Source organism: Carassius carassius, chromosome 27 (genome assembly GCF_963082965.1).
Source record: "Carassius carassius chromosome 27, fCarCar2.1, whole genome shotgun sequence".
NCBI lineage: Eukaryota > Metazoa > Chordata > Actinopteri > Cypriniformes > Cyprinidae > Carassius > Carassius carassius.
The window spans coordinates 17,449,978-17,468,540 of NC_081781.1; the positions used below are offsets into that span (position 1 = coordinate 17,449,978).

The following is an 18,563-nucleotide window of genomic DNA, read 5'->3' on the forward strand; positions in this document are numbered from 1 at the left end:
TAACTAAATGAGAACCAGAATCAGCAAGTTACCATGTTATTTCATTCTGCTCATGGGATAGCAGATTAAAATTAGGGCTTTACACCACTTTCCTAGACTTCCCAGTCCACAGATACTTAATTTATCTTCAGCTGTAAATAGATGTAGTTTCAACAGTTTCTAACAAAACTAAAGCTTCAACAGCTGTACAAAAGACCATAGAGACTCAAAAACTTTCAACAGATGCTGTTACTACACCTCAGCGGGGCTAATGTGAGTAATTTGAATAATTTCAAACCAGGCACAGAAATAAACCTTGTGAGTTGATTATCATATAATATACAAAAAAATTATCTCTGCACCTGGGTATAATATGACTCATAACCTTTTCGAACCATGTCACAATGCAAACCAGAACAAAGGCGAATGTTTTTATGGTTCTCAAGAAAAACTATAAGTGTCAGCAGTCATGCTGTGCATTTGACTTTGATTAATTTTCCAATGCTGGTTGTGCTTATTGCTTAATATAGAATGATAAACACCAAACTAGTGCAGGGTAATTCGGCTACTTAAGAAATATAAATTTCTCTTACAGTACATCCACAAACACACACTTTATACAGTTTATAAATTTTTTTTCTTGAATTGGAATACACAAAAAAACACGGTTTTAATTAAAAAAGGTGTGTTAAAGTGTGCAAAGACTTTTATAACTTGAGTTCTTCGCCTGACTTTTGAAGTGGTTTTATGAATTTATATTTTTAACAGCCTTCAGTTTATTTATTTATTTTGGTAGTTCAATCTTCAATAACCAGTTTAAATAAAAGTAAATGATGTAAATCTAATCATTAGGCAAAAAGAGGTTTTATTTTATCTGGTTTATCTTAATGCATTTTAGTACTGTATATATTTTTTGAAAAGTAAGAGGCATTCATAAAACCTGAATGAGAAGAAAGAAATGGATTTTTGTATGTCAAGGCCTTTTCGCTCATAATCTACCTCATCCCAAGGGATACAGTACATCGGGGCGGTATAACTGTCACCATTCCCGCTGTCTGTCACTCAGTCACTGTCAGGGCATGTTATGTTCCATGTGGCTCTTGTCATGAGTGATGAAAGTGTCTCTCATTACTTTCATGTATTTATCAAAGTCAGGCAACGTCCAAGGGAAATAAACAAGACTGAGAATGTTTTCTTTAGAAAATGGGCTTTCTTGTTTAACCACACTAAATGCATCTATTAAAGAAACAGGTATTTGAGAGTGTAACTTAATAGACAGCATCGCCTGGACTATTCCTAAAATACATATCGCATGAGAACCAATTGGTACTCTGGCTAATGAGAGAGACAGTCTGTACAAATGAGTCACATCTTTGACTGTCTGTACAAATGAGTCACGTGATTAATGTCTCAAATTTACTTGAAATATATTTATTTATTTATTTATTTATTTATTTACAATGAAAAAATACTATCCAACCATGTATATGTATGAAAAACTCTCTTAGTCTCAGAGCTGGACTCTGTTGTTTTTTTGATTAAATGCTGTTATGAGTTTATTACTGTATTTCCAAGTGCACACATTTTAGGCATATACTGAAAATGAGTAATTGTACCATTTAAGTTGGACATCTCTTGAGAGCATTTCCTAAATGGTTCAGTTAAATAATTGCTTTGTTCAAAAGTATTGCAAATCAAGTTAACCAAACATTGTTTAATAGTACTCTAGCTTCCCTTTATTTATGTCACAATGCTTCTGAAGCAAAGCAACCAAAACTAATATACTGCACTTGTAAAAAGTCTCAATTCCTCTCTATAGAAAGGTTTATTAATATGCTCACTTTGCTATTTAATCTTTTTGTTAATATTGGCCTAAACAGCTTGGTCATGTGCTTTAATTCGAAATCGGGGAAGTGAGATAAAGCACATTTTCTAGGTCCAATAAATCATTCATGTTGTCTTTTTTCCTCCGTAACCATGTGGCCTGGTTTCTGAGCTCATGCATCCTGCTCTACTTCTGTCTCAATCAGCCACACATAGTGTAAAATGTTGGTCTTTATATGTTACACTGACTATTTCTTCCAGTAAACTTAACCACACACTGACTAATCTTGTGATAATGTTGTTCATAGGGATAGTCCACCCAAAAAGATTAAGTTATTTGATTATATTCTCATTCTAATGTTGTCCCAGACCTGAATGACTTACTTTCATCTGTAAAACACAATAATATATTATGTGGAGTATTTTTTGAAGTTTGTTTGTCTATGATTTTTGTCAATGGGGTCTGAAACAAGCCTTTAAACCAAACCCTTAAACTTTCATTGTATTGACAAATAATGACTGTTTTCAAACAGGTTTCTTGCTTTACAGTAGTCTGAAACAGTCCAGCACCATTGCCTGAGTCGCTGTTGCTGTGTGGGGCTGATGCTATCTCAAGAAATTTAGAAGAAATGCTGTGTAGATTTGTCCCTAATACTCCTACTGTGACAGTTCTGTTGCAGGCTGGACAGCTTTGGTGTTCAAACATGCAGCAATACTAGTCTAATACTACAGCTCATTAGTTTGAGTTTCTGTCCAGGAGTAAACGCACAGCTGTGTTAAATAAAACAAGACTGACCCGGCATGCCTGTGCAATTATTCCAATTATACAATCCATCTTTGTTGGAAGAGGAAAAAAGTCTCTTCACACAGGTGAAGAATGTTAGAATAATAACGCTTGCTCTAGAGAGTTTAAATGAAATATTGGATTCTTCATTAAAATTCCCCATCGATGCTAACAGATCATTATAAATCTCTAATCAGTTTTCCTCTGCTGCAGAGATACGTTGTTTCTTTCTGTCTCTGCTTTTTATTCAGCAGATAGCTTGAGCATTGTGATAATTGTCATTATCCAATAAGAGGCTGCACAAAGGGAATAATTAAACAGCGTGCATAACTGGGTCAAAGAGTAAATTCTGTATATTTGGGCATAATGGCACTTCACTTAATTCACAGCTCTTTTTTTATTCCAAGGGCACATAACATTGCATCCATATATTATAAACATCACTTACACTGCATTTTTACATTCATATACAATATGTAAAGGTGTATAATGGTAGACAGAGATTACGGTACTATATTTAGCTATAATAAGCAGCCTTACTGTATCCTTTACCCTCTGAAGGATGTGGCTTGTTTTAAGTGTTTGTTTAGATACATGTATGGCTGTTTAAATTACTGATGCATTATACAGTGTATGAGGAGATACCCCCAGACTATGTAAAGCACTTTGAGTGCCTAGAAAAGCACTATATAAATGTAATGAATTATTATTATTATTATTATTGGCTAATGGCAATATTATTCATATTTTAATTTGTATATTTTAAATGTATTCTCGTTTTTACATTTAGATTGCCTTCATTGTCATCTAACACTTAAAGTTGATCTTTAAAAACTCTTATAAACTAATATATTTTCCACAATGTATATTATAATGTTGTAGTTTGATTATTATTATTTTTTTGTTGACAAAGTAGCATTAATTTACAGTATGATTTTTTTTACGGTTTATGAGTTATGTTTTTTATGTTAACATTAAAAATAATTAACAGCTGATCAGTATTGGCCAGAATTTTAATACTGTATTAGTGAAACCCTAATTTGAACTGTTCTGAAAAGTGACAAAGTAGAAGTTCAAAATACAAATTTAATGCCACAACTGTTAATAGCAGTTATGTGATGACTATTATTTCTAACAAGTGTTTTTAGGACCGTTTCCTGTCACTTCCCAAACATAATTAGCATCCATCACTGCACACACCTTTGTTTCTTTTGTTGCATTTTCACTCTGCACCCTAGCACTTAATTTGTATTTGGCTACACACTGTTCCTAGCCCACTCTCTCTTTTTCTTTGTAGTTGACTGTGTCACTCCCATCTCATTCTGTTCGTATTAAGCGACATTTAAATAATAAGGCAGAAGGGGGCTGGATTCATTATTTACCAGAGTCCTCCTGGGAGATGAGAACTGACATGCGACGCAGCACTTCAGGGTGCCGAAAGACTGCACAGGGATAACTAAAGGGCACGTGACACGCTCTGTTCTATTTTTAACACTACAGACCAATGTTTGCCTGGAGGAAGTCAGCACGGTCGCGGTTACATTATCTCACATGACACTGATAGTGATGAAAAAGAATGCAATAATTTACAAGAAGTTCTTGTAAAAAAAATTCTACTGTAATGTGTAAGTGATACAAAGGTTGGACAACTATTACAAGTGAGAGTTTTACACAAAACAAAATGTTATTTCAGGCTCATCTTTGAACGTGTGATGAAATTAGATTAAAAATAACAAGCTGCATGTGTGGCTGCATGTCCTGCTCTGTATGTCAGGTGGGGCCTTGCAGAACTCCCTAGGGTGCTCAGCTAGGGGGCTTGGGTGGCTAATTAACAATCTAATTAAAACGTATGTGATCAAAGCTACTGCCATGCATATACCCACAGCTGAAAGAGATCTGATGAGGGGGGAAAGAAGAGAGGCATGCTATTTCTGCAAGGTGCTGTGTTGCTGGAAAGCTCTGAATCACTGTACAGGTCTCTGTTAACCTCAAAGTAATGGTAGTTTAAATGGTACAAGTTCCTGAACCTAACTGTTGACCTACTTGGCACAGCTCCAGTGTTGTTCGTTTGTGTACTCTACTTTCCTGCTCAATACTGTCCTGCCTCAGGAACCACGCCAATGGCACTTGACTGGATAGCTGGCCGCAAGCATGAGAGCAAATACTTTATCTTTTACATTGATATGTAAATCAGTAAGGGCTCTTGCTGAAACAGAAACCAGACTGTGGTTCCCATTTCAGCATTTAGTTTGAGTAATAAATAAAATGTCATTTTTACAAATATTTTTAATATAAAAATATGTCACTGTTATAGAAATAGCATACATTACTCATAGTGGATCTAGACAGGTGGAGGGTTTCATAGGAACTCTTATTTTTGATATATGCCCATTTATAGTTGGATTGGGGTTACAACTTTGCTTCTGACAATTATGACTTTATATCACACAGTGTAACTTAACATCTCACAAACACACTTGTCCAGGGCCGCTGCTGGCCAAATGGATGCCCTAAACAGAATTGCATTATTATGCCCCCCTTCCTCAAATATGATGATGGAAAAAAAACACCAAAATAGAACTTTAATCAAATAAAAAACTAAATGAATAAATTGTATTATTTACAAATTACAATTGTAGCTCTTGACATTTACCTATGGCTATAACTTTATTATGACTCCAATTTATTTTATAGTCTCAATGTGACGATCGCGACCAGTGAAACACAGGGAGAGAGAGAGATCCAATAGCAGGTATTTATTTAATATAGGGTAATCCAAATCGTTGTCAAACACAGCCAAGGTCAAAACCAAAAAGGCAGTCAAAAACAAATAAACAAAGGAAAGGGACAGGAAAGGGAACTCGGAAAACGAGGGGTCTCGGAGGGCGAGAAGACAATGAGGAATCTCAGAGGACGAGAAGACTGGAAACACGAAAGGTAAGGACTCCATACAGACAACATGGAAAGACAGGTATTTATAGGGAGGCTAATGACAATTAAGTGAATGCACCTGGTGCAATTAGCAGGAGTGCAATTACAGTGATGACAGGACAAGACTAGTGGAATACTAGTGCCTATGGTGAAGTGCCTAAGGGGAAGTGAGCCCACTAGTGGACACCCAGGGAAACAGAGACTAGACAGCGTGACATTACCCCCTCCTCCACGGAGCAGCTGCCAGATGCTCCACCCGAACCCAAGGGAAGACCAAAAACACAAAGAGACCAGGAGGGAGGTGGAGCGGCGGAGGACCAGGGGGAGGGACGGAGGGCCAGGTAAAATGGGGAAAACAAAGACAAGAGGACCAGGTAAAAATGGGGAAATAGAGACAAGACGACCAGGTAAAATGGGGAAACAAAGACAAGACGACCATGTAAAAATGGGGAAACAGAGACAAGACGACCAGGTAAAATGGGGAAACAGAGACAAGACTACCAGGTAAAATGGGGAAACAAAGACAAGACGACCAGGTAAACCCAGGGAAACAGAGACAAGAGAAGTACAACACAAAACAAGGAGTCCAGGAGGGAGGTGGACCGGCGTAGGATCAAGGAGAGGGACGGAGGGCCAGGTCCAAGAGGGAAACAGAAAGAAAGACACAGACTAGAAACCCAGGAGGGAGATGGACCGGCAGAGGATCAGGGGGAGGGACGGAGGGCCAGGTCCAAAGGTGGAAAACAGGCAGAGGATAAAAACAAACACAAAAACACAAGTCCAGGAAGGACATAGCGTGGTGCCCACCAGGGCGGAGCAGAAGACCACCACATCTGTGCGGTCAGAACAGCAGCCCCCCAGGGCAGAGCAGAAGACCACCACAACCATGTGGTCGCGACGGGAACCCCCCAGGGCGGATCAGAAGACCACCATGTCCGTGTGGTCGAGGCCGGAGCCCCCCAGGGCGGAGCAGAAGACCACCTCAACCGTGTGGTCAGGACGGAAGTCCCCCAGGGCGGAGCAGAAGACCACCACAACCGTGTGGTCGGGACGGAAGCCCCCCAGGGCGGAGCAGAAGACCACCACGTCCATGTGGTCGAAACCGAAGCCCTCCAGGGCGGCGCCGCAGACCACCACAGTGGGATCGGACTGGCAGAAGAGCAAGTCGGGTAGGACGAGTCTGAAACAAAGAACATGAACATGTTAAGGGTAGCCTCCGTGGCCACAACAGGAACAGTCGGGCGCTCAGAGAGTTCGACTGAGACGTGACAAGCCTCTGGAAGTTCCACAGAGGCGAGGAGAGACTGTGGTAGTTCAGCAGAGACGTGGAACGGTTCTGGTAGTTCATCAGAGACGTGGAATGATTCTGGTAGTTCATCAGAGACGTGGAGAGGCTCTGGTAATTCCACAGAGAAGTGACGAGACTCTGGTAATCCCATGGTGTTTCTACTGGATTCCAGAAGATCGGTGCTGACTTGACTCTGCTCATGAAGATTATTGGTGACTTGCATTTGTTCATGAAGATCATTGGTGACTTGTATTTGTTCATGAAGATCAATGGTGACTTGCCTTTGTTCATGAAGATCAATGGTGACTTGCCTTTGTTCATGAAGATCAATGGTGACTTGACTCTGTCCTTGAAGATCACCAGTGACTTGACTCTGTCCTTGAAGATCACCAGTGACCTGACTTGACTCTGGAAGGTCAACGGTAACTAGTCCAGACTCTGGAGGGTCAACTGTGACTAGCCCTGACTCTGGAAGGTCAATGGTGACTAGTTCTGACTCTGGAAGGTCAACGGTGACTAACCCTGACTCTGGAGGTTCAATGGTAACTAGTCCTGACTCAGGAAGGTCAACAGTGACTAGCCCTGATTCTGGAAGGTCGACGGTGACTAGCCCTGATTCTGGAAGGTCAACGGTGACTAACCCTGTCTCTGGAAGGTCGACGGTGACTAACCCTGGCTCTGGAAGGTCGACGGTGACTAACCCTGACTCTGGAAGATCGACGGTGACTAACCCTGACTCTGGAAGGTCCACGAGCACCTGACTCAACTCTGGAAAGTCAACTGGCACCTGACTCGACTCTGGAAGGTCAACAAGAACTAGCCCTGACTCTGGAAGGTCAACGATGACTGACCCTAAATGTAGAAGGTCACCGGTGACTAACCCTGACTCTGGAAGGTCAACGGTGACTAACCCTGACTCTGGAGGGTTCATGAGCACCTGACTCGACTCTGGAGGGTCAACTGGAACCTGACTCGACTCTGGAGGGTCAACTGGAACCTGACTCCGCTCTGGAGGGTCAACTGGAACCTGACTCAACTCTGGAGGGTCAACTGGAACCTGACTCGACTCAGGAAGGTCAACTGGAACCTGACTCGACTCAGGAAGATCAACTGGAACCTGACTCGACTCTGGAGGATCAACGAGAATATGACTCGAATCTGGAGGGTCAACCGGAATCTGACTTAACTCTGGAGGGTCAACGGAAACCTGACTCAACTCTGGAGGGTCAACGGGAACATGATTCAACTCTGGAAGGTCAACCAGAACCTGACTCAACTTTGGAGGGTCAACGGAAACCTGACTCAACTCTGTAGGGTCAACGGGAACCTGACTCAACTCTGGAGGGTCAACGGGAACATGACTCGACTCTGGAGGGTCAACGGGAACCTGACTCAACTCAGTAAAGCCTACTGTAGCTGCCATCCTCTGCAGTGGCTCCGGGCTGGCGGCCGCCTTGTGCAGTGGCACTGGGTTGGTGGCCATCTTGTACTGTGGCACTGGCTCAGCAGACGTGACGTGAATAGTCTCTGGATCGGCAGACGTGATCTGAACACTCCTGGGAATCTCTAGGATTTTGGACAGCATGGAGAAATAATCCAAAAATGTCTCAGCGGCCATTCTGGGCGTTGGTGCTGGACTGGCGGCCGTCTTGCATCGTGGCACGGGGCTGGCGACCACTCCTTGCTGCGGCGCTGGGGTGGCGTCCATCTTGCCTCGTGACGCTGAGTTGGCGGCCATCTTGTGCTGTGGCGCTGGGCTGGCGGCCATCTTGCATCGTGGCACTAGGCTTGTGACCACCTTGTGCTGAGGTGCTGGGCTGGCGGCCATCTTGTGCCGTGGCGCTGGACTTGCGGCCATCCTGGGCAGTAGCGCTGGGCTTGCGGCCATCCTGGGCAGCGGTGCTGAGCCGGCGGCCATTCTGCGCAGCGATGCTGGGCTGCCGGCCATCCTGTGCAACGACGCTGGGCTGGCGACCATCTCGTGCCGTGGCGTTGGATCGGCAGACGTACGCTTCCTTTCTCCTTTACGTCCGCCATGGTGAGACGGCGGCTCCGATCCGTTCCACACGAGCCCAAGGTCGAAGGGGGGCCATGGTGGAGAGCGATGCCGAACATCCTCTCTACCACTAACTCCCTTGCGACCTCCCCTAGTCCCACGGAAAACCACCAGGCTGGTTCCCTCAAAACCATTCCTCTCCCGCTCGGTGGCTGGGGAGGAAACATGACATAACGCTGGATCTCAGTGATGGAGTCCTTCTGTGACGATCGCGACCAGTGAAACACAGGGAGAGAGAGAGATCCAATAGCAGGTATTTATTTAATATAGGGTAATCTAAATAGTTGTCAAACACAGCCAAGGTCAAAACCAAAAAGGCAGTCCAAAACAAATAAACAAAGGAAAGGGACAGGAAAGGGAACTCGGAAAACGAGGGGTCTCGGAGGGCGAGAAGACAATGAGGAATCTCGGAGGACGAGAAGACTGGAAACACGAAAGGTAAGGACTCCATACAGACAACATGGAAAGACAGGTATTTATAGGAGGCTAATGACAATTAAGTGAATGCACCTGGTGCAATTAGCAGGAGTGCAATTACTGTGATGACAGGACAAGACTAGTGGAATACTAGTGCCTATGGTGAAGTGCCTAAGGGGAAGTGAGCCCATAAGTGGACACCCAGGGAAACAGAGACTAGACAGCGTGACACTCAGCATTCAGAAATCATGCAGAAGGAAATTAAACAGTTTTACTGTGATAAAACCATTGTTTATTTTTGTAAGGGTTGTGATATGCACATTTTTTGTTGAAGAAATTACAAAGGCTGTGTCATCTATAGCAAAAAAAGGTGTCCAAAAATGAAAGATGAAGTGAATATTTGAATTAAATGTTTGGTCAGTAGCCTAAACAAGGATTTGATTGTCCTGTAAGTGTAACAGATGCAATTACATGGCATTTGGCTCCCTTTGCAGGCATTTGTAATAACATGTACATAAATTGTTTATTTTGTATTTGCCTACATTATGTATTTTAACAGTGTTATTATTAACCAAACAATATAGCCTATTTTTTTTATATATATAATGCATTTTAAGTCATTTTAAAGGCTATTGATGGCTTAGGTCTATTTTTATAGCAACAACAACAACAAAAACATATTACAATATATTAATACTTCTTTGTAAATTTTTATTTGAAGTAACAAAACCATGGTTAATTTACAGTTACCATGGATACAAGAACGATGATTTGTGGTGTTATTGTTAAAACCATGGGTAATTTTCATAAGGGAACCTGAAAAAAAAATTATATACCTGAAAGTGATAAACGGGCCTTGTTTTTACCTAAATGATTCATAATTTATATTAATATATATAAACAATTTATAAGGTGTGCATTGTAGCTGACACCTAAATGAACACATTACAGTTGTTTTATGACTGCAAGTCTTTCTCCTCAAATGCTTTTGAGATTCAAATTTGCGTTTGAGCCCATGTGAAAAAGTAGCATAATTTACAGTTTATTTTGATAAATATCAAACATTCAATTCAATTGTGCATTATAGCTGACACCTAAATGAACAATTACAGTTGTTTTTGTGACTGTAAATCATTCTCCCCAAATGCTACTGATGTTAGAAAAGTGTATAGCAATATCGCATGTAACTTTAGAGACGGTCCCCTAAATTTTAGACATTCGAATGTCCAACGTCAAGCCAACTTTATGCCTGTTTTTTTTTTATTACTTTCTTTAGTTTTTTTTTCTCTGTGCCAGATTGCTGATGTCCTTTACCCGGGCATAGATGTCCACCCATCAATTATGAACATTCAGTGGATGGGAGAATGGAACATGTTTTTTTTTTTTTTTTTTTGAGCAACTGGGATGGTGCCCCCTCTGGGAATTGGTGCTCTACGCAGACTGCATACTCTGCGTATAGGGAGCGGCGGTACTGCACTTGTCAGAAAAAAAGTGCAAAATAGTACATTTAGGGATGCAACATCTTGTCACTGGGGCAGTAACTTTAAAGGGACATCGTTTTACCTTATCTACTTCTAAAAGGTATTATATATTATAACCTCATAGTAATAATATGGACCCTTAAGGTACTGCATTGAACCTTTAAGGGGTAAGTAAATTATAAACATGTTGCTTTGAGACTACTGCCCCAGTAACATGCTTGCAATTCTTGCACATTTCAAAAAAGTCACTTTATTTCTGATTTTAAACTTAATTTTACACTTTCACACTTTTTATTATTTTAATCTGAGGTGGAAACTAGCTTCCATAGCTATGGGATTTGAAGTATTATCAGGAGTTAAATATGGTGACCTATTCCCCTCTGCTTTGGATGTAAAGGTCACGAGTGAAGAATAGTTAAGGAATCGTAAATCTATTCAACCCTAATCATGACAAATATGCTCTTACTCCGATGTAATTAGCCAGTGGATGATATAACCAATATAAAAGTTCTTCTTTACCTTCTTAGTAACTAGTGCCTCTTTAAAACTTGAATCAGTTCTTTATTTCATTCATTCAAAGCAGACATGGATTCCAAACATACAGGTTTCTTACATATTGTTATGTCTCCACAGATTGTTTTCCGTAAGATTGTCGATGTCAAGAAGGAGGAAGAGGAGAGGAGGCACCAGAAAAATGAGGTGACGTTGTCAATCCCTGTAGACCATCCTGTCCGCAAGCTATTCCAAAAGTTCAAGCAACAGAAGGAGATGCGCACACAAGGTTCATCCCAGCACGATCTGGGGAGGAACCAATTTCAGGTGGAACACCACCTCCATCCGCTGTCCCATCAGATTCATCAGCAGCAATATCAGCCCCAGTACCAGGGCCACCATCCTCTTCAACACCAACACTTGACCCCGATGCAAAATGGGGCGCCCAGCTCGGGAAATGGGAACAATGGTTCTAGCGTTGTGACCGTCTCGCAGATAACCCCAATCCAGAATGCCCTAGCCTACGTTCAGACTGAGGAACCGAACAGGAGTGAAGACCATGAGGCTATGGAGCTCAAGCCCAGCTTTGGCGTAGAGGACTCAAATTGTCTGAAGGTAACAAGTCCGGTGAGACCAAGAGGAAGAGGACGAGGCTGGATGCGCTTTCATAACATTGCATCAGGGTCGTCTCCTATGCTTCCACTGGAACTCGAGAAGCAGCCGCAGCAGAAGGAAGAGGAATGGGGGGATGTATCCCAGCCACTAAATGTGATCTCTAAAAATGGGAAGAGCCAGGAAGCAGAGGGTAGGCATTCTAACGAAAGGCCTCCCGGCGGAAATGGTAACAGTAGAGATGAGACTGATGAGAATAGTGCTCTACACAAGACTGATTCTTGCGACAGCGGAATCACAAAAAGTGACTTGCGTATTGACAGGGTCGGTGATTCACGGAGCCCAAATGAGAGATGTTCAATGGAAAGGAGCCCATATGAGCAGCCCAGCCCTGGAGTGGGCGACATTACCCTTCGGGGAATTCACTTTCAGCCTGTCCCTGAACAGACTGTGCTTCAAAACAGTCTGTACGAGGCAAAGCTGGAGCTAAAAGGTGACATCCAGACATTAAATAGCCGGCTAGCGGCTCTGGAGAACCAGGTGGGGGAGATTCTGAGACTTCTGTCAGAGAAGAGGAAACCTTCCCCACCTCCTCAGACCTCCTCACCAAAAACCCCACTTCAGTGCCAGGACATCTTTGCCGTTTCTCAGCCTGTCACTCCAGAAACAGAGGGGGACAATGGACCCCTTTGAATTAGGATAAATATATTTAGATATTGATATAATGTTTTTATCACTTCCCTTCCTCACTCTCAGGAAGGAAAGGTGAATACTAATGATTAGAGGACGGATCCTTGCTGTTGTAAATATATACTTGCATGTCCAGCTGGAATCTGGCCTGCCAATGAAATCTACTCTATGGATAATAGTTGCTTGTACACGTTCAGAGTCGGGTGCATGCAGAGATGATTTTATTCTGACCTTGCACATGGGATCTTCTAACCAGGTGATATTTCAGGGCATTTTCTCTTCCCTAGACGTGGATTCTTGGGTTGCTGTAAGACAGGATCAGGCTTGGTTTAATGCTGTCATCAGTCATTCTTCATAGTGAAATGGTTATTAATAGCTACAGTCATTTAAATTAGATAGGTACTCAAAAAATTATGATTCCGTCATCATTTACTGATGTCGTTCCAAATCCCAAAACTTACTTTCTTCTGTAGAGCATAAAAGAAGATATTTTGAAGAATGTATTACCTGTTTTTGTCTGTACAAAAACTGGTAATACAGTGGATCCAACATAGCATTAGACCCTATAATGATTCATTGTATGGACAAAAAAAACAACAGAGACATTTTGCATGATTTTGTTTTCAACACTGAGAAAGTAATACAGGTTTGAAATGACACAAGGCTGAGTAATTGATGACAGATCTTACATTATTAGGTGAACAATTTTTTTTTGCACAAATATTATTTCCCCTATATGCAGTTCTCCTTTATAAGCATAATTATTGGAAGTTTGCAGGATTGTTTGCCTAGATGATTTCTTGGATGTGATTAAGGCGATAATCCAATAACTAAAGTCATTTTTGATATTTGAAACACATTTCATTACCAACACTGTTTCAAAATTCCATTATTATAATTGCCCTTTCTGTATTTATTTTGTGGAACGTTATGATAGATAAGAGAGTAATGCCCAATTTTTGAGGGGCTTTTTTTACATGTTTTAGAGAGATATATCTGCATGCTGGTTGGATTTAGCTCTGGCCTGGTAGGACTAGGGACTAATTGTTTTTCCCTGATCAATTATGCAAACAAACAAAGTGCAAGTCACAAAGGGAGGCCTGCATTTTGGGAAAGCATGAACACATTCAAGTCATTTGGAAATTATACAAGCATGCACTGAATTCTTTGCATGGCATCAACATTGCGTGTTACATATAAAAGGTTATGGATTCCTAGTATTGTTTCCCAAGAGATATCAATGTATACTACCCACATATAACTTAATTCCAGATGCATATTTCAAAACCTTTATATTTTAATCCAGTACCTAAAACAACAAACTAAAGCCACACTAAACTGCCTACTAAGGAAGTTATTTTGAATGAACCTTTCAGCTGTTCATTTGAAAGTGCTGTTGGGCTTTTTTTTATATATATTTTGTTAATATAGCCACAGGCGGTGACTCATTGCATATCAGCATACTCATGGGTGCTTTAGAAAGTTTATAGCGTAATGACTAATGCCCCTTCACCTCTTATTTCCCATCAGTTCTATTGTATGTTATTAGTCCATTCTGGTGATGTTCAAACCAAACACAAGGGATGTTGAAAGGGGTTCAGAAGAGAGACTATTAAGATTAATATAACAGCAACAGGACTGTGGTTCTATAAATTTTCCTGTTATTTTAAATACATCCTTTAACATAAAAATGTTCTATCATAAAGCAATTCAAAATCAAGCAACAGTGCGTCAAAGCAATAGGCTTTATCGTATTCCCCAATTTGGTTTCCTCTTTGATAAACACTTGCTCATCACTGTAAGTGCTCAGATAATAATATTAGTTCACTACTAATCGTTTGGTTTAATCATCGTTTCAGAGTTTATGATGTTTACTGGGACCAAAGACATTAGATCTTTTGTACTAAACGCATTAATTCAGTGCCCTGCTCAAATTCTCAGCCCCATTATTAGCTGTCACCAGAGGATGGTGTTAAAAGCCTTATTGGGTTTTCTGTTTTGATACTTGAGCAAAATAAACATAACAAAGATGCCAGTATTCAGAGAAGTATGGGCATAATATTTCCAAACCACATGATTTCATTTTGAGAAAAGGGATAGTTAACGAAAACATGAAAATTCTGTCATCGTTTACCCATATTAATCTTTCTTCAATGTAACACAAAATGAAAAACATTTATATTGTACTGACCAAATTTATGACTTTTTTAGGTTATTTTATAATAATTGATTTGGATTTCCATTAACTTAAATTATATGGCAAAGAGCAACCTGTACATTCTTTAACCTATCACCTTTTGTGTTTCACAAAAGAAACAAACTCTAAACTAGGTTAAAATAAAATGACAGCAAATAAATTGAACAGAATTTTCATCTTTTGCCGAACTATCTCTTTCAAGCTGACTTCAACTTTATGAATCATGAAAATAATAATAACCGTAATAATATCCTCCAATAATAACACATTTGGAGCATCATAAAAAATAAAATACTCTTGATTGTGTTTTTTTTTTCATTCACTGGTTTCATGCCTTGAGATTTCAGTGTCCTGTGCTTCTTCATTCTGTTTGTATTATTTTTCCTGTCATTTAACCCAGCGGAGAGGAGCACAGACAGTGAAAGGATTATTCTTTGAGTCTCCCATGAAATTGAAGAGATGGATATAATAGATGCTAAAAGCTGTAATAGTGTGGCAGACGACGTGAGTCTCTGTAATGGAATGGAGCTGAATCGCTGCATGAACCCCAGGGTGCCTGTTTCGAGGATTACACACAGTTTTCGGAAAGCTATGATAGTATTCAGCTCCACTGGGTATTGAAACCTTTCAAAATGGGAAGGGTTTTTAGATGACGTTCCCGATCCTTACACACGCTGGAGCCAATGGTGAGCACCACAGGCCCAGTGAGGTGTTGGACTCTGGCATCTTATTGCATGCTGCATTTTTTAACTGTATAAAACTTAATGCCAATGAGAATTATATTTGCCTGCCAAAGTAGTGTTTTGCTGCCACTTTTCATGCACATACATAAAATGGGCAGAGGCCTGGGCACCTTAAAACACATTACAAAATACAGTGTTACTTTATGAATGAAGACTCACAAGCCAATTCAGAAAATGTCTATTAATAAATGCTGGCCATTGCACCACAATCATCTAACATAGCAACTGACATTAAATTGCCATTTATTATTTCTCCAGTCTCTATAAAGAGAGATAAAACCAAAATGTGGATGTTAAAATCAAACAGTATCCTTTAATAATGAATTAAAGTATTTTTTATTTTATTTTTTGTCTACAGTAGTTTAATAACATAAATAACTTTTTTTTCTCCTTAGAAAATATTAGCTTAATATTAATGCCTTTATAAGGGATTCATGCTGTTGGAAATTTTCTTCACACAGGACATATTTAGGCTTTTTTGACACTAATCTTTTTTTTGCTAAATTACAATTGGTCAAAACTTAGTTATAATAATTAGTTATGAAACAAGTATTGCTTGGCACCAATTTTGCCCTATTATGTATGTCTACTCAAGCTCTCTCAGGTTGCATGAGAATCTTGAGAAGATGGGCCTTTGTAAAGTACCTATAAATAGTCAGTCGAGCTGAAATCAGGATTTGTTAAATGGATACTCAAAACTTCTTGTTTCTGTCGGTTCTGTCAGAATGTTGGTAACCAAACTGTTGATGGTAGTCATTGACTTCCAAAATATTGAAGAAGAAAAAAATTACTGTGGAAGTCAATGGCTAAAACTGTCACATATATTTACCTTTGTAATTTGGTTCTGTCTTCCTCATTGACCTAGTTTCTCAGTCTGTTTGATTATCATTCTGTTACCATATTAATTATCTCATTAGTTCCTTAATATTTTGTTAGTTAAGTTCCTTTTTCTGGTGTCGTCCATGTTATGGCCTGTGACGAGAGAGGCGGGGCCAAGAGCCGTGGCAACAGAGCGAAGCCGTTGGAGTTAATGAGAATGCACAACACCTGCGCCACTTACCGGTCTCAAGTCCCACAGAGGAGCTACGAAAGGATAAAAGGAGGAGTGTTGGACGAGAGAGGATGATGCCTGGATTTTATTTTGTGTTTTGGTTATGTTTGTCTGCGACAGCCTTCCGCGAGAGCCAAACTCCCTGGTTTGTGTTTATTTTGGAATTAAAATTGTATTTAAATATTCACCGGTTCCCGCCTCCTTCTTTCCCTGACTATTGATACATTGGTGCCAAAACCCGGGGGGAAGAAGGAGGCAGGAACTGGTGAACATTTGAATAAAACTTTAATAACAAAATATTATTTGTCCAAATATTATCACACATTCTTACTAACTCCGCCGGCCTCGCTCCGTTCCCATGGCTCTCGGCCCTGCTTCTCTCATCACATGGCCAATTTTGGAACATTATCTTCGGTCACACTTTATTTTAAGGTCCAGTTCTTGCCATTAACAAACCATTAACTGTGACTTTTGACTCAATAAACTCCTAATTTGCTGTTTATTAATAGCTTGTAAGGTAGTTGGGTAACACTTTATTTTAAGGTGTCCTTGATGCACAAGTTACATGTACTTACTATTATAATAACATTTATTATTCCCCCTGCCAAATTATTACCCCTCTCATTGAAATCGCTATCTGATTGCCTAATCCTGACCCCTCCACCACACCTAAGCCTACACCTACCAATACTAGGGGTAAAAGTCTGACAGGGGTCAGAATTGGGCACAACACTGGTTTTGTTTTTTAGAAAACATGGAAACGCCAAAGACGCATTAATATGTTATGCGTCTTATTACACAGATGATGACCGCACAGAGTATCATTATAGCAGAACTTTTAAACGTATCTAGTATGATAAAACGGTGAACCCCCCCCCCCCCCAACCCCACATAAGCACAACCAGAAAGATCGAAAGAGGTCGACTGTGGCATACTGTACATGTAATAAAAGCTCTGCTGCTTTTGAGAAGTGTGTCACACTCGTTCAGTGGCCTTATTTCGCCTCAACGGCTTTCAGCCTCACACTGCTTCATACTATGACATTAATAAATCATTAGCTTATCCATGAACGAGTCCCGTCGGATTGCATCAGCTGTGGGGATGAAGACGACAACTCCCATGATTCCACACTCAGTCACGGCGTCATCAAACTACACCTTTGTTTCTTTGTTTGTTTTGAATACGTACCCTCTAGCGTTGAAAACTTACGTATTTTGCCTTTGAATTTGTAATTACACTGTAACAAGGTGAGACACTGCAGGCCAAAACACTGTTTTTTCAAGCACCTGTCAATTTTGAGATTTTGGGCTTTTTGGTTTTTCATAAAGTGCTTTTTCAAACTAGTGGAAGGAAAACATCCAAAAGACACTGTTAAGTGTTTCTTTTATAGCACTTTATCTGTTTGTGTCAATAGATTTCAATTACAATACATATTTTTAAAGGCCGTTTTCTCAAAATGAGTTTTTTCTTCAACACTGAGCCATAAATCTCCACTTCAGTAGCACTTGACATTTTTATTCCTGTCTATATTGTGTTTTTACAGAGGGATTTGTTCATATATATTTTCCTTGATTATATACAACATTTTATTCCCCCCAAAATTGTGAAAATATATTGTTTTCTGGCTATTCAAAGTATTTTCTGAATTATGGAGTGACAAAAAAAGATAACCAGAATTCCCTCTGTAAAAACATTTGACTCTAATATGTCAAAAAAATTAAACAAAAAATTTGAAACTGACTTTATCTAGTGTTCAGATTTTTGTACTAGACATTTATGCAAATTAGCACATATTTCATTAAATAATGCCTCATTCGCATATTTAAACATAACATTTTTGAAAACTTGTAATACAAAAAATGTTTGCAATAATCAATGTAATCAATCAACTGTGTAAGTAAGGTGATAACTATTAGTTATTTTTTTTGCCCTATTCACCTGCAGTGTCTCGCCTTAAAATAAAGTGAAACCTACTAACCGGTAGTTTTTAAGTTTAGGTATTTGGTATGATTAGGGAT

General features: G+C 40.0%; 1 protein-coding gene across 1 annotated transcript in view; it reads left to right on the forward strand.

The window, feature by feature from the left end:
* The window catches only part of kcnh5a (potassium voltage-gated channel, subfamily H (eag-related), member 5a), a 99,969-nt gene extending 86,212 nt beyond the window's left edge, over positions 1-13,757 (forward strand). Inside the window, exon 12 of the mRNA XM_059513000.1 lies at positions 11,394-13,757. Within this exon, the coding sequence (XP_059368983.1) occupies positions 11,394-12,557 (1,164 nt within the window). The 3' untranslated portion in view covers positions 12,558-13,757. The remainder of the gene's footprint in view (positions 1-11,393) is intronic.
* The last annotated feature ends 4,806 nt before the right edge of the window (positions 13,758-18,563 follow it).